The 25,748-nt window shown below is 41.6% G+C and overlaps 1 protein-coding gene across 1 annotated transcript in view; it reads left to right on the top strand.

Moving 5' to 3' along the window:
* Positions 1-25,748, top strand: part of ANXA4 (annexin A4) — a 69,982-nt gene that overhangs the window by 32,098 nt on the left and 12,136 nt on the right. Inside the window, exons 3-11 of the mRNA XM_057742086.1 lie at positions 1,671-1,758; positions 5,206-5,300; positions 7,822-7,935; positions 9,055-9,145; positions 10,756-10,835; positions 12,337-12,393; positions 20,927-21,020; positions 24,350-24,445; positions 25,024-25,082. Coding sequence (XP_057598069.1) covers positions 1,671-1,758; positions 5,206-5,300; positions 7,822-7,935; positions 9,055-9,145; positions 10,756-10,835; positions 12,337-12,393; positions 20,927-21,020; positions 24,350-24,445; positions 25,024-25,082 — 774 coding nt within the window. The remainder of the gene's footprint in view (positions 1-1,670; positions 1,759-5,205; positions 5,301-7,821; positions 7,936-9,054; positions 9,146-10,755; positions 10,836-12,336; positions 12,394-20,926; positions 21,021-24,349; positions 24,446-25,023; positions 25,083-25,748) is intronic.

Below are 25,748 nucleotides of genomic sequence, written 5' to 3'. Positions count from 1 at the left end.
GTACCATTATCATACCTCAAAACGTTAACACTAGTTGCTTTATGGCATCAAATATCAAGTCAGTGTCCAATGTCCAATTGTCTCATAAATGTCATTTTTTTTTTAACTGTTTGATTCAGGATCCCAATAAGGTTCACCCATGATGATTAGTGATGTGCATTTTTAGTCTCTTTTAAGCTGCATTCCCCTCCATCTCTCTCTTTCTACGAGGGTGAGTCAAAAATTATCTGCACTCTGTGGAATTTTACTTTAACTTTTAGAAAAGACAAATACATCATTTATCAACATAATCTCCTTGCTTTTCAATACACTTTGTCCATCTGTCAACAAGCTTTGGTATTCCCTCCTTAAAAAATGTTTTAGGCTGAGCTGCAAGCCACGAATGCACCGCTGTCTTCACTTCTTCATCAGAAGTGAATCCAGCTCCTTCTTGATGGCTAACACTTGATGTGCGACCTTCCTTGAACTTCTTTATCCATTCATACACACCTATTTGTGACAAAACATTTTCTCCACACTGCGCACAAAGTCTTCAATAAATAACGGAGCCAGGTACACCCTCAGACCACAAAAAACGAATCACTGCACGGTGCTCTTCTTTCGTGCAAATCACAAGTGGGGCATCCATTTTTGCTCCCACCACAGTTACAGATGAACTGATGTAACACGTTCACACCTGCACAGCAGTGACTGGGGTGAGAGTAGCCTTGAATGGAAAGCACTGATAAGATAGTGCAGCCAACAGAAGTTTTTTGGTTTTTGTTTTTTGGGTTTTTGTTTTTTTGGTTTTTTGTTTTTTGTTTTTGTTTTTGTTTTTTTAAGGCACATGGTCTTAGTTGCTCTGCAGCATGTGGGATCTTCCTGGAGCAGGGATGGAACATGTCCCCTGCCTTGGCAGGCAGAATCTAAACCACTGCACCACCTAGGAAGTCCCCAGAAGTTTTAATATAACCAGAGTGCAGATAATTTTTGACTCACCCTCGTAATCCTCCTTGCAATGTATTTGTTGGAGAATCTAGAGCATTCGTCGTCATGTTTCTCATTAGCACATCAGTCTGGATTGTGCTAATTACAGCCCTGAGGTGTGGGTTGACATTTTCCTCTTTCTCCTATTTACTGCAAATTGGTATTTAGCCTTAGAGGCTAGGTCGGATTCTGGTTTGATTTTTCCCCTTTCAGGGGAGACCAGATTACTTCGTAGGTAATGGTGTAACTTATCTTACCACTCCCCAGCTTGCCCACCAACTTGAGCCACCTTGGCCTCTGTCCCACTCCTCCCCCAGAAGCCAGCTTCAGCCTCAGCCATTTCCTCTGCCTGTAACACTTTCCCCTGATCTTTGCACCGTCAGCTGCTTGCTGTCACTCAGACCTCAGCCTGAATGTCACTCCTCAGAGCAGCCCCTCCAGGACCTCTCTATCTGCCCTGTAGCACTTCTCACCACCGGCCGCCTGGTGGAATATTTGTTTGCTGCCTTGTTTACTGTCTGCCTTCTGCTGAATGTGAACATCAGCTCCAGCGGAGCAAGAGCCTCATCTCTCACAGTCACTCTGTGTCCCAGCACCTGGAAGAGTGTCTGGCCCATGGCGGGTACTCAGCAGACTTGCTGCGTGAGATGCTGCCATGCTGGTAAGAAGGTGCCTCTCAGTCACATCTTTCTCTGTGTGCTCAGGCAGCCAAGGGAGGTTCTATCAAAGGTGCTTCAGGCTTCAACGCCGCCGAAGATGCCCAGACCCTGAGGAAGGCCATGAAAGGACTTGGTAAGCGTCCCACTGAATATAAACACCCCCTTGTGTGTTGTGCATCACAGAGTCGCCCAGAGGGTGTTGTGTCCACAGGCAAACTAGATGGGAGGGGTTTTACTAAGAATTGTAAATGTGATGAACTCATTCTAGACTTCCCCAATTATTTAAATATGTTTTGCATTCTGGCATTATGAATCTATAGAGCAAATTTGAGAAATGTATTTGTTGTCCAGCTAACCCATGTGTGCATGTCGTGCCGGAAGGTTTACAGAGCACCTTGACAAATAATATCTGAATGAATATACGTGATAATGGAGTAAAAGCAGCTGGTCCTGTTGTTATATTCTCCCCATTTTACAGATGTGAAACTGAGACTCAGAAGAGTAATGTGGTAAGGCACAGAGTAAGTGGAACTGAGCCGTGAGTCACGCTCAGCAGAGCCTGCCCACTCTGAGTCCACGCTCTTTCCCCTGAGCCAGTCCCCTGCCCCTTGCCACTGCAAGAGGCACAGCTAGGACAGTACCCCCATGCAGCGTGTGCGGTCGATTTTAGTGAGAAGGCTGTGTGGACGTGATCAGAAGGGCTTGTCTTCCAGTGCACCACCCTCTGGTAGCTCCCGAGGGCAAAGGCCTCCCTCGGGGTGGGCACAGCCATGCCTGGGCACTGTAGGCTACGCTGACCTAGACCCTGCCTCCAAACTTGCCCAAGTGGACATTTGGTCAGAACAGGGCTCTCTGTTTCATAGCTGCTGTTTAGAATCTCCTCGAGATTTGGATAGAAACACTTGACCATGAGACATTATTTCCCAGTTTTTCTATCCAAAAAGAATTCATCTTAGCCCCAATGCTACTAATGCTGGGCTAATAATAGTGAGTGTTTATGAAGCTCTACTGTGTATCAGGCACTATGTGTTACATAGATAATGTTTTAATTCTGACAGCAGCTCGTTTTACTAATGAGAAAGTTGAGGTTTAGGGAGATTAGCTAACTTACCTGAGGTGTCTGGGGTAGTACATGTTAGAGTCAGGATTCTAGGCAATTCCAGGCAGCCTGACTCCAGAGCTGAAGCTTAAGCCACTGTGCAGTCCTGCTGCCCACCTCTGAGCAGGACACTACCCTGAATCTATCTTCTCATTTTCCCTTTTTTTTTGTAAATAAAATGGAAAAAGTACCTGGCGCACCCTTTTTTCAGGTGTATCCTTATTGTTTGGTGGAGAGCAAGAACACAGTAATTCAGAATGTAGACCACATGGCATTCGGAATTCTCAGAGTCAGGAGGCATTTGATACAACCAACCGTTTTCTGTACCTGCTGTGTGGGCCAGTGCGAGGTGGACGGTTAGAGGAGACAAGGACTAAAAACCTAGCCCTGTGATGCAATCGTCCATGGATACTAGGCGGAGAAGGCATGCATGGAAGTATGATCGGTTCATCATATGATAGTGACGGGAGGGACACAAGTGAGATCCCATTAGGAGTCAGAAAGATCACATTTCATTTGGGGGCATCAGGCCAAACTTCTTGGAGGATGTAGAAACTGAGATGGGCCTTGGGAGATGAGTTGAATTTATTCAGTAAGTAAATAAATAGGTAAGAGAGAATATGTTTCAGCTGAACGGAACAGCATGAGCAAAGGCATAGGATGAGTGTGAGCTTCGCCCTGTTTTGCATTTTAGCTGAGGCCTCGGGGAGTCATGGTAGATACATGGCTTGCAGCACGATGTACTTACAAAGCAGGAGTTGACTGGTTAGGAGACTTCTGGGAAGGCAGGTACCCTATGGGGGTCCTGAAGGTATTACTGACATGGGAGGATGACCCAGAGGCATTGTCCAGGAAACAACAAATACCAGAATCAGGATGCTAGATGGAGGGAGTTAGGGAGACAAACCCATAGATGGGTAATGCAGGCGGTCAGGAGAAAGGAGGGCAGTATAGTTGGGTCAGGTACAGGAATTCAAGAGCTACATCTCTGCATTCAGCTGCCTGTAGCCTTGTAGGTGGATATTCACAATAGTGAATGGGGCATTGTGGAGAGTCCCGAATGCCAGACTGCAGCAGTAAATCCAGCAGATGGTGGGCGGCCATTGTGTATCCTGAGTAGGGGAGGGACACGGTGAGAGTTTGTCATTTTAGGAAAATGAATCTGGCAAGACTTTGGAAAGACCAGTTAGGAGGTGAGACTACTACTTAGCAAACTTTATAGTTGTCCAAGAAGAAACCCTGAACTGGAGTGGTCGTGGTAGGAATTAAAAAGAGGGGACAGATGCAAAAAAGGTTTTAGAGCTAGATTTTGCATGACTTGACAGGAAATCTGAAGATGAAGGAAGAGAGCAGATAAAATAATCAAAAATATCTTGAGGGTTCAAGCCTGACAGCCCAGAATAGGGGCGGTGCCTTTCACAGAAACTGAGTAAAAAAGCAAAAGGCAATGAACCTTCTCCCCGCAGCTGAGAGTTCTCCTGGGAAAAGAATGGTTGCATCTATTACCCCTCCCTTTTTTTTCTGAGAGAACAGAGAGTAGGTTCCTAAAGTATGTAAACTTAAAACTATAGGTTCCTCCCTACACCTCACATTTTTCTGAATCTCTGATTTTGCAAAGCATAACTCTGGTGAATCTATATTTTTTTCATTTCTCCCTGAAATATTTCAATAGACTCTCCTCTGTAACTCATCACAACTCTTCATATAGTATAAACAGAGGAAAATGGAAAACTCACCCAACATACATGAATATCCAGCTGTGAAAGTCCCCCTGTAAAAACTGCTGCAAGAAACAGGCAAACCAAATTTACGGCAATTTAAACTTGTAATTCATAGTGAAAAGTTTTGGTAGGATATTGCATCATGGGAATTCATGGGCAGTGGTAACAAGTTTCCTGATCAGAGATCAGGAAAGAGAGCTTAGAAAAGGAAAACACAATTACAGACCTTAAAGCGCAGTGGATCCAATGAGCAGCCGATTTAAACCCTGTAAAGTGCCAAATTATGAATTAAAAGATGAGTTTGAACAGTTTCAAAACTCAGAGGAGATGATAAAGAGATAAAAGCGAGGAGAGAAAGGCAAGAACATGGAAGATAAATATGGGTGATCCGAAGACTCCAAGAAGAATTGCAGAGGAGGGGAAAAGCATGACCCCAGTCAACATATATTGACATATATTGGGCATTGTGCTAAGTAATTCACTGAATTGTTTTATTTAACACTTGCAGCAGCCCTTCGAGGGAAAGTACTATGATCACTCACATTCATAGATAAGGAAACTAATGCTCAGAGAAGTTAACTCTTAAGTTTAGTGGTAAATAGCTAATGAAAGGAGAGACTGAGACTCTAGTGTCTATTTTCCCTCCAAAATAGACAAACCCTCTGAACAAGAATTTCAGTTACGCCAGTGTCCACACAGGAACCCATTTTCTCATTCCTCTCTCAAATCACACTCACTCCCTGTCTTTGCTCCACACCAGGCACGGATGAAGATGCCATCATCAACGTCCTGGCCTATCGCAACACAGCCCAGCGCCAGGAAATCAGGTCGGCCTACAAGACCACCATCGGCAGGGTAGGTGACAGCTCTCTGGCTTGACAAGGGACCTGCAGCCATAGGGCGGCAGGGGCCCCTTCCTTCTTGATTCCTGAAGTAGTGGCCCTTTGTTTTTAAAAGCTGGAGCCTGTGCCTTCTTTAAAGATGTTCTTGGAAAAAACAAACAAACAAAACCGTTTCAACATGTTCAACAGTTCCTACACCGTCTGTAGCCAAAAGTGATTTCAGGGAGCTCTTGATTCACAACATTCAAGGCTAAGTTTAGTTTCTTCCCACTCAAGTCCTTGCAGGGACTTGGCTGTGGAATGGACTCAGCCCCCTGCCCTTTGGAGCACCAGGCAGGGCTCAGCTTCTGGGGTTGCTTCCCTTGGCCTGGTGGCTTCCTTTAGGCCATTTGTGGATGAAGATCCTCCAAACTGACTAAAATGTTTAAATCCAGTTTGTTCTAAATAGGCTCTCTGAGGATTTAGGGCCTATCCAGCTCTCCTACATAAACCCATTTGTAGCATATATTCCTTCCTTTGAATGATCCTCAATTGAGGGCCACCCCCTCCAGTTCTAGAATGGGGCTCTGTGTGTGTACGTATGTGTGTGTGTATGTATATATATGTGTGTGTGTGTGTGTATATATATCCTAGTGGCTTATGCATTTTCAGAGGTGGTTCACTCACCATGTTTTCCCCTTCCACTTTGAATCCCACACCCCTGAGCAACCCTGTCTCAGTCTCATTTTCAGCAGCTCACTTACCAGAGTCATTCACCCAATCTTTCCACATCACTGAAAGCCCACCTGTGTGATTAGAGGATCTTTTTATTGAGGAAATGTTATCAATGAGTATCTCCAGGTCTGAGTGCTATTAACTCTACGATAAGTACTTCTATTCTTAGATACTTTAGGAAAGCTAGTCAGATGGGTCTGCCTCTCACAGGCAGGCATTAAGCTGCTGGGTGGGACAGGGCTGGCTCGGCTCTTCCCAGGAGCATCTACATGCAGACATTGGCTGGGTACCAGCAGAGAACAGGATTCTTCCTCTCAGGTTGCTCAGAGTATCTTCTGGGCATTTTAAACTCTTCTCCATCCCCAAAGAAATTTTTTTTTTTTTAGAACTTTTATTGCGATACACATCCCCAAAGAAATTTAATGAACATGCATGTGATGTATGAGCTAAAGTGTTGCCACACATTTAGGGTTGATTCTTTAGCTTCAGAACTAAGCTGATAGACAACAGTTTGTTAAGATGACCAACCTTAATGGATCGACTGAACACTAATTTATTTGTTCATTCATCCATTTGATACATGTAGACATAACATAAAAATATGCACAATAGACTGAAACAGTGTCGTGGACTCAGGTTTGTGAGAATCTGGATCTGAACTTGAAAACAAATCAACTCTTTATTAGTTGGTTGATCTTAAGCAGGTTCTTTTTTTTTTTTTAATTTATTTTATTTACTTATTGGCCCGCGTCCCCTGCATTGGCAGGCGGACTCCTTACCACTGCGCCACCTAGGAAGTCCTTAAGCAGGTTCTTAAACTCTCTGACCTGTTCTAGGAGGAAATGTGACTAAATGTCTTTAGAATTTGATCCTTTGTCCAAATAATTGCATTTCCTTTTTTTTTTATTTTTTGCATTTCTTTTTAATCATTGAATGTTAAGAAATAGTCATGGATGATCACAAGGATGCAACTAAATGCCTGTTTAGAAGAATAGTAGAAAAATAGAAACTGGGACTTATTAAAGAAATTATATTGCCTCTACATATGGAAATTTCTGCAGCTGTTAAAAATGTTGTAGGTAGATATTGACTTGGAAATATAGTGAGATATATATATTTTTTACCCAATGCTTTCCTCTCAAGAATAAAATTTTTTTTTCAGATATATTGTTAAGTGAGCAAATACACTGATCTTGGGACCCCTTTACACTCAAATTATTGAGGACTTTTTTGGTTTTGGGGTTACATCTATTGATATTGACCATGTTAGAAATTAAAACTGAGGACATTTAAAAATAGGTTATTTGTTAACTTATTTTAAAAACAATAAAAACACATTACATGTTAACAAAAATAACTTCAGGAAAAATAGCTTTATATTCAAAAACAAAAAAAATAGTGAGAAGATTGGCATTGTTTTACATTTTGCAAATCTCTTTAATGTCTGCTTAAAGGAAGACGGCTGGATTCTTATATCTGCTTCTGCATTCAACTTGTGATACGTGGTTTTGGTTGAAGTAGGAAGAAAATCTGGTCTTGTACAGACAGATAGCTGGGAAAGGCGGGAGTATTTTAACAGCCTTTTCACATAATTGTAGATCTGTAGATGTGTCAAGGAGCCTTTGGAAAGCTCCCCTGCACAACTGTGAGAGGATAACAGTGTAAAGTCAGATCCCAAAGTCTCCGTGTTATTACAAAGATGGTTTTGAGCACACGAGCCCCTGAAAGGGTCTCATACGGACGTTGCTGGACCACACCGAGGGCAGCTGGTTTCCGTCACTGTAGCAGTCAGTGAAGCACAGCGCTTTCTTGTGTCCCAGGATCTGATGGACGACTTGAAGTCAGAACTGAGTGGCAACTTCGAGCAGGTGATCTTGGGGATGATGACGCCCACGGTGCTGTACGATGTGCAGGAGCTGCGAAAGGCCATGAAGGTTCGTGCTCCTCCCCTCCTGCTCTCGGTGCCAATGCTGACCGCTGACGGGCTGTCTCAAGAAACTGGGACAGAGGCGTCCTGAGAGTGGGGAGGAGGAAGTATAGGAGAAGGATTTTCCTTCATTTATGACAGCTTGAAAACATGACATTACATTCGAGCAATTGTAATTTAAAAGTTGTTTCCCCAAAAGCTAAGGAAGCATTTGTTCTTTCCTGTGGCTCGTTGGGGAGTGATTATACTTGTGCTTTTGGTGCAGCTCCAGAAACTTTCTTGCTGTACTAGCTACTTTTTATTTATTTATTTCTTTATTGGCTGTGTTGGGTCTTCATTGCTGCATGTGGGCTTTCTCCAGTTGCAGGGGTTGGGAGGGGCGCTACTCTTCGTTGAGGTGCACGGGCTTCTCATTGCAGTGGCTTCTCTTGTTGCGGAGCACAGGCTGTAGGCGCACGGGCTTCAGTAGTTGCGGCACATGGGCTCAATAGTCGTGGCTCGCAGGCTCTAGAGCACAGGCTCAGTAGTTGTGGCGCACGGGCTTCGTAGCTCCTCGGCATTGTACTAGCTACTTCTGAGATATGAAACTTTTGACAGACACCTCTGGGTCTGCTGTAAGCTCCGAACTGGTAAGAAAGAGTTCTCAGCCTCCCTAGATGCTGGATCCACTGTGTCCTACTCCAGGGTCAGTTGATTTTTAATGAAATTCAAATACAACTACTTTTCTCCGCCATGTCTATAAATACTCAGCCTTGTGGAAGGTTCTGGGCTAGACTCTGGGAAAACAAAGAGGTAACAGGCTTTGCCAGAAGATTCTGCTCTTCAAAGGAAAAGCACAGGGGAGGGCAAGGAAAGACTAAGCCCCTAGAGGGCAGAAACTGTCCCTAACCTGGCACAGTAACCAACACACAGAAACAGCCCATAAATGTTTGTTATGATTCATAATGATAATGGTGAACACACTGGAATTTGGGTAGGACAGTTTTTTAAAGTGAGCAGATCCTATTGCTGGCACTTGGTGAGTTGTCTTTATTCTCTGCGGATGCCTGGTTGTATTCCTCCTGTGTCTGGAACTCAGCTTGGTAAACTGACTCGTAATGCCCTCTTCTCTGGGTTTCTCGTTTAGGGAGCTGGCACAGATGAGGGCTGCCTAATTGAGATCCTGGCCTCCCGGACGCCCGAGGAGATCCGGTGCATAAACCAGACCTACCAGCTGCGTATGTATCATCCTCGGTGGCCCTGGCTGGGGCCCTGGCTGAGGCCCTGTGCTCTAAGAACTAGACTAGCAGCAGGTGGTTACCCACTGAAACACTGACCGTGAGGGATTCTCAGGCCCAAGCTCTGCTCTCACGCAGATCCCTGTCTAGGCAAACGACTGTCTGTTGGCTTTTCGAGACTTCTCAGGTGCACCTGCCACTCTGCCAGGCTACCCAGTGAAGTGTTTTATTACCGTGAAAGTTGGAAAGGTGTTCCTTATTATCAAGCAGAGAATCGAGGGTGCTTGTTCAAAAGCAGTGGCACCACTGAATCTCAGCATTCCAGGGAATGGCCTGGAGGAGCTGTCTCGCTCAGCTTCTTACCTTCAGACTGGACTGTAGGTCCTGCAGCCACCTGAGAGGAATAGCCATGTACTCCCCTCTTAAAAATCTCCAGAGGACGGTACATATGAGAAGCCTTTAAAAGATGCATGCCTTTTTGCCCTAAGAATATAATAAAAATGCACGAAGGTTTAGATCCTGAAATATTGTTTATATTAGCTTAAAATGTCCAAGAGATTAGCTAAAAAATATATGGTTCACCCATACAATGTAGTCATCAAAACATATATTGAAGGATATTATTAAATTACAATAAGTGGTGTGGTATATGGATTAAGTGAGAAAGACAAATCATAAAAATGGGATGCTATGATCCCATTTTTGTTACGGTTTATTTATTGTTTTTTAAAAAGTATTTATTTATTTATTTATTTATTTATTTATTTTGGCTGCACTGGGTCTTAGTTGTGGCACGCGGGATCTTTAGTTGTAGAGTGCATGTGGGATCCAGTTTCCTGACCAGGGATCGAACCCGGGCCCCCTGCATTGGGAGCATGGAGTCTTAGCCACTGAACCACCAGGGAAGTCCCCGATCCCATTTTTTAAAGAAAGAAAAATAATATGTGTATATGGGGGAAAATGAGGAAGGATATTCACCAAAATGTTACCAAAGATTATTATTTCCGGCTAATTAGATTCATGACAAGGTTTTGTTTTCCTCCCTTCATTTTGCTTAGTTATTTTTCCCTAAGTTTTCTGTAATAACAAGTATACTTCGGTAGAAAGAAAACAAAACAATAAGAGTTTTTTAGTTTGGAGCAGGAGATTCTACCTTGGGAGCCTGGTTCTAGCACTGACTCCCCACGTCTGCCAAATACAGCTCTCCTCCCTGTGGACAGCCCCCTGCTTGTCCCCAAACACAGGTTCAGAAACCCCACTCTGCTTGCCTTTCCACGGGCCACGTAACCACTTCTCTGCATCACTGCAAGCCACGTTCAGGACAAACCCCTGGACAGCAGGAACCACAGAGTGGAGATCACAGCCCCACCTTCTCAATCCCCTAATTTAAGGAGCAAGGGCATCTCACTTCCCTCTAATGACAAGCTAAACTTATCCTGACCGTTTTGCCAGGGTTTAGCCTTCGGAAAACTGTGTGGGGGCTGAAAACGCTCACGAGGAGCTGCTTCAGTAAACAGCCTGGTCCCGGAGAAGACCGAAGGCTCTGGGGTGTGACATGGTGCCGGGCAAGGTTCTTTACTCTGATGTCGCTGATTTTACTCTCTTGCTAGAATATGGGCGGAGCCTTGAAGATGACATTCGCTCTGACACATCCTTCATGTTCCAGCGAGTGCTGGTGTCTCTGTCCACTGTGAGTTGCTCCCTCCTTTGATGGGGGTTGCGTTTTACGGAGACATTCACTCTCTATCCCCTCTTCCAGCCTTTCTCATCCTTTCAACCTCCAAATGGGAATATTCCCCTGTGTTTTTCTTGGGTCTCTTGTTATTTTATCTTCTCTTCTTTAAAGACTCTGGCTAGTCATGTAGGCCCCTTTGTTCTCATTTATGCATACAAGCACCTAATACCTGCCAGGTACTCTTTTTTTTTTTTTCCTGATGTGAACCACTTTTAAAGTCTTTATTGAATTTGTTACAATATTGCTTCTGTTTTGCGTTTTGGTTTTTTTGGCCTCAAGGCAAAACCAGAGATCAAACCCTCACCCCCTGCATTGGGAAGGTGGAGTCTTAACTACTGGACCCCCAGGGAAGTCCCAGGAAGAGTAATGTTATAGCGATGTGTTAGATGAATTGAACCAGAGTCAGGGAGCCCAAGCAGGAAGTTGCCTTGGTCTTCCAGATACCATGAAAAAAGCAGGTCTGGGCTAGTGTGGGAGCAGGGGTGCCAGAAAAGAGAGATGGATTTGCAAGACGTTTCACATGACTTCATAATTTTATCTTTATCCCTTACCTCCTTCCTGAGTGTGAGACTCTCATTTCTCACTGCTTTTTCCATGTTTCCTCATGGATATTCTGCCAGCACCTGAACTCAGTCCTCCCAAACTAAACCTGAACTCATTTTCCCTCCAAACCAGCTCTTCTTCCTCCGTCTTTTTCTATTCACACCGTTGCTGTTCTTCCAGCAACCAAAGCAGAACCCCAGAGATCATCTCCAACTCCTACCTCGCTCTGTCTCTGATATTTACTTAATAATGCCAACCTGCTTTTCTTATTTCCTACCCATTTTTTCTTTTCCTCCCAGATTTACCACTGCGGAGCCACGCCTAGATCATAGCATATTGGGACAGCATAGCAATAAAATAGTGTAACCAGAGGAAAGTAGCCCGTTTTGCCACGCTTTGGTATACCTCCAAGGCTTGAATCCTGCCTTCCTGGTGAGCTGGAGTTGATGAGAGACGGGGCACTTGCAGGGGCTCCCCAAGCCCCCACCGTTGGCCCCAGAGTCTCTTGATTCTCTTCTCTTTCCAGCTCCTATTTGGCAGAATTGATCAGTGTAAATTTGCCAGTTCGGAAGGCACAAGTCAGCTGGGAAGACACAGGAGTGGGGGGAGGAGAGGGTTGTCCTGGAGGGAGCAGTCACCAGGCCACATTTGTCCTCCTGCCCCTTCAACTGGCAGAGACACCCATGCACCATCAGGGAGCCACACCTGGCTTGCTCTCTGGCTGGCCAGATCAGAGCCGTGGGAATAACACAAGCACATTTGAAGACATCTGTCCTTTCTCCCTAAGCTGGACTCCTGATCCCTTCTGTCTAATTACCATGTCCTTGGGTTCCCACACATCCTGTCTTGTCAGAGCCCCCAGATCTTCATGGATCCTCTCTCAGTTTGTTTTGTTTGTTTTTCTCATCCTCAGGGTGGCAGGGATGAAGGAAATTATCTGGATGATGCTCTCGTGAGACAGGATGCCGAGGTTAGTAGAACTGCAGCTTCTTTCTTATCTTTTACCAAAAAAAACGGGCCCTAGTTGATGGATACCCCCTTATATTTCAATGTATATTGGCCAGGCTGGAATATGTTATGAAAAAAGATTCCCACAGATGACCTTTAATAGCAGAAGTTTCTTGTAGAGATACCTGGGGCTTGGGGATGGCTTGGAGCATCATTTTATAAGCATCCCTGGGTTCCAGACCATGGTGTGGTTGCTCCCACAGAACCATGGAGTGTCTTCTGAATTACTTGGAGATAAAGGGACCTCCCTTTGTTGACCTCACATTTTTACTTCCCCAAAGAGAAAATTTAATACAACCTATGTAAAACGGCTTGGCACAGCGGGTATGCTGGTGGGTAAAACTAATACCAAACCCCAAGAGGCAGTTGCTTCCGTTACTCAGCTCACTGATGGCTGCCCTGGCGCCAACCCCCGGTCTATTTACTGTGGCCAGATAACACTAATAATAATAGCTAATGAAAGTGGGTCCTTACCAGGTACCAGACACTGTTCTAAGCTCTTTACGTGAAGTATGTCATTGAATCTTTGCAATAACCCTATGGAGTAAGTATTGCTATCCCCATTTTATAGACAAGGAAATTGAGGCTTAGAGAAGTCAAGTTCCTTGCTCAAGTTCACACAGATAATAAATTGCAGAATTGGGATTTGAACCAGGCAGTTTGGATCTAGACTCTGTACTGTTAACCAATATACAACCTTAGAGAGAGATTGGTCCCATTCAGTATGTGAGGTATGTGACATACCTCACATGTGAGTAGGGATTCTGTAGGAAAGAACGTTTTACCTTCACTAGAAGGGAGAGGAGTATATAGTTCTTAAGAATTCTGAGGACTCAGGGAGGCCCATCCCATAAGGAGATGCAGGAAATGGCCTTCAACCCAGAAACTTTGGGGAGGGAGCAGTATTGAAAACACTGTGTTTCCCGGATGCTTATGTGAATTTCAGCTACCTCAAGGCGAGCATTTTGGGGCATGCCAGAATGAACCTCCATAGCCTAGGTGAATCCCGAGTTTAGATGAAGAGTTAGTGAGCAATGTATTCCTGAAATATTATACCCACTATCACCTTTTTGTGGGTTTACTAGGTGCTAGGCATTGTGCTAACTACTTTACATTTTTTTCCTTACAACAAATCTGTGAAGTAGATGTTGTTACTTCTGTCTTATAGATTAGGAGACTGATGCACAGATTTAAATAACATATAAGATCACGTAGCCGGTAGAATTGGACTCTTTGAATCCAGGTTTGTTGGATTTTTTAAAACCATGCAATTCATATTATAAAGTTATGGTAATCAAAACAGTATGGTATTGGCATTAAAACAGACATACAGATTAATGGAGCAGAAAAGAAAGCTGAGAAATAAACCCACCCATGTATGGTTGATTAATTTACGACAAAGGCATCAAGAATATACAATGGGCAAAAGATAGTCTCTTCAATAAATTTTGTTGGGAAAATTGAACAGCCATAAGCCAAAGAATGAAACTGGACCACTACCTTACACCATACACAAAAATTCACTCAAAATGAATTAAAGACTTGAAAGTAAGACTGGAAACCATAAAGCTCCTAGAAGAAAACATAGGTGATAAGCTACTTGATATGGGTCTAAGCAATAATTATTTTAATCTGACATCAAAGCAAAAGCAACAGAAGCAAAAATAAACAAGTAGGACTACATCAAACTAAAAAGCTTCTGCACAGCAAAAGAAACCATCAACAAAATGAAAAAGCAACCTTCTAAATGAGAGAAGATATTTGCAAATCATGCATCTAATAAAGGGTTAATATCTAGAATACATAAAGAACTCATACAACTCAATGGCAAAAAACCAAACAATCCAATTTTAAAATGGGCAGAAGATCTGAACAGACCCAAAGACATGCAGATAGCCAACAGACACATGAAAAGATGCTCAACATCACTAGTCATTAGGGAAATGCAAATCAATACCACAATGAGATATCACCTCACTCCTGTCAGAATGGCCATCATCAAAAAAACTAGGAACAGTAAATGCTGGAGAGGATGTGAAGAAAAGGGAACCCTCTTGCACTGTTGGTGGGAATGTAAATTGGTGCAGCCACTATGGAAAACAGTATGGAGTTTCCTCAAAAAAAAAGAAACAAAGAAAGAAAAATAGAACTACCTTGTGATCCAGCAATTTCACTTCTGGTATTTACCCCTCAAAAATGAAAACACTGACTGGAAAAGACATATGCACCCCCTTGTTCATTGCACTAGTGTTTACAATAGCCAAGGTATGGAAGCAACCTAAGTGCCCATCAATAGATGAATGGATAAAGAAATTGTGGTATATGTGTACAATGGAATAATGCTATCCAGCCATAAAAAAGAATGAGGTCTTACCATTTGCAACAATGTGAATGGACCTTGAGGGCATTATGCTAAGTGAAATAAGTCAGAAAGAGAAAGACAAATACTGTATAATCTCACTTATATGTGGAATCTAAACAAACAACACCCAGAAAAACAAGCTCATAGATACAGAGAACAGATTGGTGGTTGACAGAGGCAGGGGTAGGGGTGGGCAAAATGGGTGAAAGGGTTCAAAAGGTACAGACTTTGTTATAAAATAAGTCATGAAGATATAATGTACAGCATGGTGACTACAGTTAACAATACTGTAATGCACACTTGAAAGTTCCAAAGAGACTAGATTTTTTTTTAATGTTTCGGGGCTTCTGCTGACCATTTTGCTATGAATATTTGGGGGGCTGGAGTGAGTTGGAGTGGGTCAGAGAGTATCAGCATTTGTGATACTCTATTTTTAAAAAAATATTTACTTATTTTTTTATTTTCTGGCTGTGTTGAGTCTTAGTTGCAGCGCACGGGCTTCTTGTTGCAGTGTGCGGACTCCTCTCCAGTTATCACGTGTGGGCTCCAGAGCATGCAGGCTCATTAGTTGCAGTGCATGGGCTCTCTAGTTGTGGCACGCAGCCTCAGTAGTTGAGGCACATTGGCTCCATAGTTGCAGTGTGCAGGCTCTCTAGTTGTGGCATGTGGGCTCAGTAGTTGCAGTGCGTGAGCTCAGTACTTGTGGCTCACAGGGTCTAGAGCACAGGCTCCATAATTGTGGTGAACAGGCTTAGTTGCTCCACAGCATGTGGGATCTTCCCAGCCCAGGGATTGAATCCGTGTCCCCTGCATTGACAGGCAAATTCTTAACCACTGCGCCACCAGGGAAGCCCACAAGACAGACTCTTAACCACTGGACAACCAGAGAAGTCCCAAGAGGATAGATCTTAAAAGTCCTCATCATAAGAAAAAAAAAATTTGTAACTATGTATGGTGCCAGATGGAAACTAGATTCACTGTGGTGATCATTTCTCAATATATACAAATATCAAACCATTATGTTTTACACCTGAAACTAACATAATGGTATATGTCAATTATACCTACATTAAAAAAAAAAATACACACAACAAAAACCATGCAATTCAACAAATACGTGGGAGTTCTTCAAGGAACATAGTTCTCCCTGGAAGTGACCAGGTGAAAAGGTGCTTCCAAACATATTTGGGCTGGGGGAGGTTGGAAAGAGTAGGAGTAGAACTCAGAATAGGGTTTTACTGGATCCTCCAAGTGTTACCAAGAGGCAAGGAATTAAAGAACAACTCCAGCCAAGGCTTCAATTCTTCTTCCAAGATAAGACAGTAGGAGAACCTGATCAACCTTCACTCTTTAACGTCCGTCAGCAGTAAGGGATATTTGCAGACTTTGAGTATTGTAGCTGAATTTTGAGGTAGGAAAGTAAATGAGTTTGAGAGGGAAAGAATTATCAGAACAAGTAGAATTAGGTAGTAATTTATTATCAAAGGTAGAAATTTTAAAGTATAGAGAGGCTATTGTCTAAAAGTCCAGTTTTATCTGTTCTTGGGATGAAAATTGCACTGAAGGAAATAACACGTAGTATTCAGAATTCCTACTTTAAAAAGAAATTCATAATATATTAAGACCACATTAAAATGCCCTTCAGAGCGTTTGTTAGAAGATGGCACATATTTGATTCCCTTCTGAAAACCAAACAAACCAGGAAATACAAAAATAGAGAAAAATCTGAATCAACACTGGAAACTATGGAGGAGGGCCATTAAAATGCCAGATGGACAGAAAAGCTGGGCCAAGGATGCAGGAGAGCCATTCCTGCCCCAAAAAAGATGCTAACATACACACATACACACACACACACACACACACACACACACACACACACACACACACACACACACTCCCCGCCCCCTCTGGAAGTAGACACAGTGGCTTCCTGCCAACGGGGAAACTCCTCAGGGAGGACTTGTCTCAGATGCCTCCACTGCACCAGCAGCAAGTCCTCCTGCTTGAAATGCATCCAAATGAAAAGTAAGGAGCTTGAAGAAGAATCCACTTCACCTCATTCTGGGGGCAAAACCAGGTCTGGATATACTATTCATCTTTTCAAGATCAAAGAGCATGAACATCAACAGATCCCCAAATCAAACACTTTGTGGCCTGTGAACAAACTGGGGCTTGAAGGGAGGCAACCATGGGCTCACTGTAAGGAAGAGACAGACTGCAGATCACTTTGGATCCTGACACAAATGAGAGCACGGCAGATTTTAATTAAACAAGACCTAAAAAGAAAAGAAAAGAAATAGGCAATGAGAAAATAATGGAGATGAAAATAGATTTGGATGAAAGGCAAGCAGAGATAAACAGGGGGCTACAAGAGTGGAGGAAAAGTGTTCTTAGAAACATGGGAAGATGGAATCTAAATGTTTATTAGAAGCAGCAACGATCAGAAATGACATTGCAGAAAACAATCGTTGTGGAAGGCAATACTAAAAAAAATCTCCAGAGTTCAGAAGAAAAGCACAAAGCAATCAGAGAAGAGAAGGGAGATGGAGGAAACACAGTGGAGATTAGAATCTCAACAGGAAGGAAGTGGACAAAGTTGCCCTAATATATATTTAAATGTATAATAAATGTACAAATAAAGTAAAGCATGTGGTCCTGGTGTAAGAATAGGGAGAAGTCAGTGGAATGATTAGAAAGTCTAAGAGCAGGACCAAGCCTATGTGAGAATATTCAGGGACATATACAGAGTATATGCATTTCAAGTCAGTGAAGAAAACACAAATTACTTAGTGGAGTTGGAACAATTGGCTAACCATTTGGGAAACAATGAAGTTGGATCCCAGCTTTCACCTGACATCGTAATAAACACCAAATAGCTTGAAATTTTTAACTTAAAGCAAGACATAAAGGTAATATAAAAAAATAATTAAATATTCTTTTCTAAATCAGGAGCTGGGAAAGGATTTTGTATGCATTTTCTTTTAAGGCAGAAACCATAAAGGAAAAGGGTTGATAATTTCACTAAATTAAAAAACAAAATTGTCTTGGGGAGGGGGGGAATGAATTGGGAGATTGGGATACCAAATAGTACACTCTAAATATATGCAGTTTATTGTATGTTAACTGTATCTCAATAAAAGTTCTAAAAAAAAAATTGTCTTAGCAAACAATACCACAAACAAAATTAAAGATCAAATGATACAATGGGGAGAAATTTCACCTTATATATAATAAGCTTAATACATAAAGTATATAAGTAAACTATAGTTTTGATACTATGAATAAGAATACCCCCATTTCTTAAAAAAAAAAAAAAAGGAACCATGTACATTAACAGGCAACTCAAAAAAAGGGAAAATAGAAATGACAAATATACCAAAAATGACCAACCTCACTAGTTATTTTTAAAAAATTAACACAAAAAGATACCATTTTCCACCAGTTCCTAAAACTGCCGTTTTCAAGTTCATTTTTATGGTAATTTATAAAAGTATCATTCTGTGACAGATTGAAAGTTCGTTCTTTGCCCACATGTTCTAGTTACTATTGCTGTATAACAAACCACCTCACACTTCGTGCCGTGAAACAACCACCATTTTATGCCCATGGATTCTGTGGGTCAGTAATGAGGACAAGGCACAGTCGAGAGGGCTTTCTGCGCTCTGTAATGTCGGAGGTCTTAGCTGGGAAGACTTGAACAGCTGGAGGGGACTCAAATGGCTGGGGTTGGAGGCTCCGCCACTCTTGTGTCTGGTGTCTGGGCTGCGATGACTCTGGCTGGGCTCATCACAGGCTTCAAAAGGATCTCCTACATGTGACCTCTCCAGGTGGCGTGGGCTTCGCAGAGCGTGGTGGCTGCATTTCAAGAGGGACCATCGGGAAAGCCGGCACTCCACAAGAACCAAAGCTGCCTGACTTTATGACCTAGCCTCAGAAATCAGTGTCACTGCCCCCACCTTTAGTGATTGAAGCAATCACAAGCCTGCTGAGATTCAAGTTTGAAAAACACTAAATTAGATGAAGCTTTTGTGCCCTCTCAGCTTTAAAATTCCACGGTCCTGTGAACTGACTTTTTAATAGTGTGGAAATTAGAGAAGGAAGTGCAGGAACAGCTGAGTAGCTGGAGGTAAATGTATGACAAGATATATCAAGGTAGGGCATTTCGAGAAATTTAAAAGCCAGCTGCTGATTATAAATGAACAGTAGGGTTTAAAAAAATTTTTTAATAAAAAACACATAACAAAAAATTTACCATCTTAACCATTTTTAAGCATACAGTTCAGTACTGTTAAATATATGCACATTGTTGTGCAACCAGTCTTCAGAACTTTTTCTCAATTTGCACAACTGAAACTCTATGCTTATTAAACTACTCATGTCCCCTTCACCCCAGTCACGGGCAACCATCATTCTGTTTTCTGTTTCTATGAGTTTGACTGCTCCAGATACCTCATGTAAGTGGAATCATACAGTGTTTGTCTTTTTGTGACTGACTTATTTCATTTAGCACAATGCCCTCAAGGCTCATCTCTACTGTAGCACATATCAGAATTTCCTTCCTTTTTGAGGCTGCCTCGTATTCTATTGTGTGTGTATACCACATTTTATCTGTCCATTCATGTGCTGATGGACATTTGGATTGTTTCCGCCTTTTGGCTATTGTGAATAACGCTGCTTTGAACATGGGTGTGCAAATAACTCTTTAAAATCCTAATTTCAATTCTTTTGGGTATATACCAAGAAGTAGTATTGCCAGATCGTATGGTAATTTCATTTTACTTTTTTTCAGGAAAAGCCATACTGTTTTCTACAGCAGCTGCATCATTTTACATTCTCACCAACACAGCACAAGGGTTCCAGTTTCTCCACATCCTCATCAACACTTGTTATTTTCTGTTTGTTTGTTTTAAATAGTAGCCATCCTAATGGGTGTGAGGTGATATGAACAGTAGTTTTGATTTATCAGTAATACTGTAGTGACTTCCCTAGTGGCGCAGTGGTTAAGAATCCACCTGCCAATGCAGGGGACACGGGTTCAATCCCTGGGCTGGGAAGATCCCACATGCCATGGAGCAACTAAGCCCGTGTGCCCAGTTACTGAGCCTGCGCTCTAGAGCCTGTGAGCTACAACTGTTGAGCCCATGTGCCACAACTACTGAAGCCTGTGCACCTAGAGCCCATGCTCTGCAACAAGAGAAGCCACTGCAATGAGAAGCCCATGCACCGCAACAAAGAGTAGCCCCTGCTCACCGCAACTAGAGAAAGCCCATGTGCGGCACCAAAGACCCAACACAGCCAAAATAAATAAATAACAAAATAAATCTTTAAGAAATGGACATATAAGAATAATAATAACAATAATAATAACAACAACAACATTGTATAGTTAAAGGGAGTTCCCCGGCACTCCAGTGGTTAGGACTCCGTGCCTTCACTGCTGAGGGCACAGGTTTAATCCCCGGTCAGGGAACTAAGATCCTGCAAGCTTCGTGGCACAGCCAAAAAAATGAATAATAATAATATAAAGTAACCAGAATCAGTTTCTTTATTCCTACCAGGCTGGAATATAAGCAATTACTAATGGGGTCCTAGTACTACTGTAAGACCTTCTGTAGTCTCAAGTAAATCACAGATCATTCTAGAGTAGTGTTGTCCAACAGACCTTTCTGTGATGTTGAAAATGTTCTACATCTGCACTGTCTAGTATGGGTAGCCGCTAGCCACAGGTGACCACTGAGCACTTGAAATGTGGCTAGTATGACTGGGGAGATGAATTTTAAATTTCATTTAATTAATTAAAATTTAAATAGCCACATGTGGTTAGTGGCTACTGCATGGGACAGCCCAAGTCTAGGCATTCCTTTTGGCTCTTAAGACAGAACCATGTAGTCTGCATGTAGGGAGCTGCTGGTGTTTGCCCTGACTCTCAGAGAGATATTATAGAGTCCCATTAGTCTTATACCTAAGGGAAAATCCTGAGTCATTTCCACTCACTGCCAACGCCACTTCCACCCCCATCACCAACAAAATAAAACTAAGCTAACTCCGCTCTTTAAAGATCTGGAAATACTTACATATGTCCTGGCACCTTCTCCACTGTGTTTTAAATTTGTGGTTTGTTTGGCTTCAGGACTTGTATGAGGCTGGAGAGAAGAAATGGGGGACAGATGAGGTGAAATTTCTAACTGTTCTCTGTTCCCGGAATCGAAATCATCTGTTGCATGGTAAGCCACTTGCCTCATTTTCTAAAGAAACTATCTGAAACATAGTGAAAATTATATTGCCCGTAATTGATAACCTTTTTTCCTTTACTCGGTACAAAGACCTAATTGTATTGAACTGTCTTAGATGTCTTACTCTTACCTTGGAAATTTATGAGTGCAGCAATGTGCATGAGGGCCAATTGCTGCAAGATTAATTATGAATAATTAACAGATACATTCATAGAAGTTTGGCATTCCTGTTTGTAGGAAACTGACCTCCATAGTCAATTCTTTTTCTAAAGCAGCTCCATTTAAATTTAGTTACATAAGGCAACATCTTCAGGACATCAGCAAGCAATAAAATAGAAACGTTGGTTGACCTTTATTCCTATTTAACATCCAAGTTGTAAATGCTAATAGAAGTGATTTCTTTAGGGGGTATGTTGCATAAGATGAATAGTGGATAATTTCAGATTTTATTTCCTGTGTGTAAAGTTTCTAATTTGCTTCTGATAATGCTAGTCTTTGTAATGTGCTTTTCACTTCTTTGGGAAAAAGATACTATACAATTGTAGAATATTTGCTGTCAGGTTTATATTCTTGTAAACAGCGATAAAGGTTTAATAAGATATTTCATTTTTTATACAAGCTTTTTAGGTCTTTATGATATATCTTAATTTTATAAATTCATCATGCCATTATAATCACTCACAATTTTCAAAACTTTCGGGAAATTTGAGAAGACTTTTGCTAAATTGAAGAAGTTCACTAAATTGAAAACATTAAAAAAAATTGAAAATTACAACATATTTGGAAGTTGCAATTATTTCAGATATTCCACAATGACAGTAGGTGGTTATTCCAGTTAATAAATGTCATGGGCAATCAGCAGATCTTCTGACTCCGCTCCCTATTTTTTTGCCTTTCCTTGCCTGATTACTAGTAAGGCAAATCTCACCCTGGTGGTATTTTCCAAGAACTGCAGATCCTCAAAAACCAATTTAATGCAAGTATATTTGTAACAAATTTCCCTTCCAGGCACAAGTCAGTAGTTGGATATAAAACATTTATATCCAGTTATATCTATTTATATCCAGTTATAAAACATTTGCTTGTAAGCCACTGGAAGAAAATCTTTTAAGCATCATTTGAATAAAGAAAATGTTATAATTGCCTTACCAACCAACAATAATAGTGAGGATTCATAATAACTAAGATTTTGTTAATTGTCTAGGTGCTGTGCTAAGCATATTATAAGCATTGTTTGTTGCAGCATCCCAGTGAAGCAGCCATTATTTTCCCCATTTTACAGTGGAGAAAACTGTCTTAGAAAATGGGTCAATTAGATTTTTTAATTCCAAGCAATACACACTGAATAATTCCATAGGAAAAGAGGAAATGATATAGAGGGGGACAAGAGGGAAAATGGAAAATACTAGCGGTCCATTGAATTGAAGGGAGAGCCCAACAGCTGCAGAAAGACTAAAAATCAAGGCAGTTCTGGGGATCTCAGTACAAGGGAGTCATGAATTTATTTCTAAGGCAGAGTTGCCTAAAATCTGGTCTCCATTAAAAATGCTGATTCTTGAACCCCTACTTCAGACGGGCTAGCTTAGAATTTCTGAGAGTGACACCCAAGGAGTTTAACAGGTCTCCTAGGTGATTCTTATGTTCTCTGAGGTGAAAGATTACTCAGTGCTTTTGGCCATCCTCATGATCTGCTCAGTTGAAAAATTCCCGGGAGGGTAAGACTGATTGGCCCTGGCTGGATGAACTGCTCACTCATTTGTTAGAGCTTATCGTGTATGCTGGGGGTAGGGGTGTCCCTGGATTGACAGCCCTGTAAGAATCACTCTGATGGGGATGGGGTAGCATCCCAAAGAAGGCAGTGTGAAGAAGAGAAACAAAACAAACATCCACTCTAAGAAGGCTCCAGAAGGAGGCAGCCAGAAAGAAAAATATGTTCGTAACATGAAAAAATACTTGGTAAAAAAGGGGGGAAATTTTAATTATGTTAAAGTCTATTAAAAGATTCAGGGACTTCCCTGGTGGCACAGTGGTTAAGAATCTGCCTGCCAATGCAAGGGACACAGTTTCGATCCCTGGTCCTGGAAGATCCCACATGCCGCGGAGCAACTAAGCCCATGAGCCACAATGGCAGAGACTGTGCTCTAGAGCCCGAGAGCCACAACTGTTGTGCCCGTGTGCTGCAACTACTGAAGCCCAAGCACCTAGAGCCCGTGCTCCGCAACAAAGAGTAGCCCCCACTCACTGCAACTAGAGGGAGTCCGCGCACAGCAATGAAGACCAAATGCAGGCAAAAAGAAAAAAAAAGAAAAAAGATGCAACCAACGGTTACCAAATGTGACTGTTTCGGAGAGGTTTTTTTTTAATTGAAGTATATTTGATTTACAATGCTGTGTTAATTTCTGGTGTACAGCAAAGTGATTCAGTTATATGTGTATGTATATATGTATATGCACATATATTCTTTTTCAGATTCTTTTCCATTATAGGTTATTACAAGACATTGAACATAGTTCCCTGTGCTATGCAGTAGGACCTTGTTGTTTATCTGTTTTATATATAATAGTTTGTATCTGCTAATCCCAAACTTCTAATTTTTCCCTCCCCCACCTTTACCCTTTGGTAACCATAAGTTTGTTTTCTATCTCTTTGAGTCTGTATCTGTTATGTAAATAAGTTCATTTTTTCATTTTTCAGATTCCACATATAAGTGATAGCATGTAATATTTGTCATTTCTCTAACTTACTTCACTTAGTATGATAATCTCTAGGTCCATCCATGTTGCTGCAAATGGCATTATTTTGTTCTTTTTTATGGCTGAGTAATATTCCATTGTATATATGTACCACATCTTCTTTATCCATTCATCTGTCGATGACATTAGGTTGCTACCATGTCTTGGCTACTGTAAACAGGAATTGCTGTAGTTTTGATGAGCTGAAAGGAAGATGAACATACAGGTGATTGCCAAGTCCAAAATTATGAAACAGACACATTCTGCTTATTAAGGAAACAATAAGAAAAGAGAGCAACTCTCTGCAGAGGTTATCTCCACTTTATGTGGTGAAAACAGGGCCCCACAGAAGGGAAATGACTTGCCTGATGTCCTCCAAGATTCACAATATTCCTTCCTCCCCTCCTGTGTTGCATTCCACTTGCCATATGCATCCTGGTTCTCACCCACACTGCTAATTCATTTCCTCTTGAAATATGCCAAAGAATAAATAGTATAGTCTAGCTAACAGATGCTCATTCTCTCCACACAGTTTAGTTTCCTCTATTTTTTTCATTATTTATAATTCCATTTTGTTATTGTTTGTAGTGTTTGATGAATACAAGAGGATATCACAGAAGGATATTGAAGAGAGTATTAAATATGAAACATCTGGTAGCTTTGAAGATGCTCTGCTGGCCATAGGTAAGCTGGTGGGGGTGGGGAGTGGAGTAATAAATGCTTATAGACTTTCCTCCTCCTTAGCAATTTGTTGTCATCACTTGTGGAAATTTTTTTCAGGAATAAAAAAATTGTTTAAATCATTCATGACATGTGATCCAGGATTTTAAGTGAGAAATATTATATACAGCCTGATTGTTATTGTACCATGTGGCTTTATATATTTTATATGCTCTGAGCCTTTATATCTCAGTACATGGAAAGGTTAATCCTATACAAGCTGCAGCCTGCAATGCTGTGAATAGTTAGAACTAATCATTGTTTCATATGGTACAGATAGCAATAATCTTTTCGAAATTTTATGTTTTTTGCTTTAATGCCCTTTATTACTTGTCCAGGAACTTGACAATAAATTGAGGGTACTTTCCATCTGTGAAAATGCTTTTAGCATAGCCCGTGCCCATAAAACATTATTTGGCTAAATTTTTCTGACAAAGCAATCAAGAGATACTACTTCATACCTTGTAGAAACAGTGGGAATAACTGTCACTTTTTTCTCGTAGATTTTATCTGTAATCATTTCTTTTCTTATCTCTTGACAGTAAAGTGCATGAGGAACAAATCTGCATATTTTGCTGAAAGGCTTTATAAATCTATGAAGGTAAATGGGCTCACTGTTAGCATCTGAATGGCTGCGAGGGTCTTGTGTCCACCTTCATGCACTTACTTATATCCCACACACAAATTAGCCAAAATCAGCTTGAGCTATTCAGTTCAATCCTTCAGATACTTCACTGAGTGCTTACTAATCATAATGGAGGGTAATATTTACTGAGTACTTGCAATGTGTGATCACTGTTCCTAATGCTTTATATGTATACTTTTATCCTCACAACAGCTCTGTGGGGCAGGTACCGTTATCAGCTTCCATTTTACAGATGAGTAAACTGAGGCATAAAGAGGTTGGGCAGTTTGTGGAAAGGAATGGAGCAGGGATGCAAACACTGGCTTCTAACCATGCATTGTACTCTGTGCAAGCACCCTTGCTGAGAACCATGGGAGAGACAAGAGGGATCAAAATGCAGTCCCTGATCTCAAAGAACTTCTAGCCCTGAGAGGAAGGCAGATGTATGCAAAACACTAGTAAGAGCTAAATAGAATGTAAGACAGTAGTTGAGGGTCCAAATATTACAGGAATACAAAGGAAAGGGTATTTTTAAAAAATATTTGTTTGGGGGTGAGGATTAGAAAAGAACATATAAAGAAGTTGATATATTTGAGCAGGACCTTAAAGGAAGTTTTACATCAAAGGGTTTATATGATAGGA

This window comes from Hippopotamus amphibius, chromosome 7 (genome assembly GCF_030028045.1).
Source record: "Hippopotamus amphibius kiboko isolate mHipAmp2 chromosome 7, mHipAmp2.hap2, whole genome shotgun sequence".
Lineage (NCBI taxonomy): Eukaryota > Metazoa > Chordata > Mammalia > Artiodactyla > Hippopotamidae > Hippopotamus > Hippopotamus amphibius.
The sequence above is the reverse complement of the archived record's forward strand: the minus strand, read 5'-3'. Positions and strand labels throughout refer to the sequence as shown.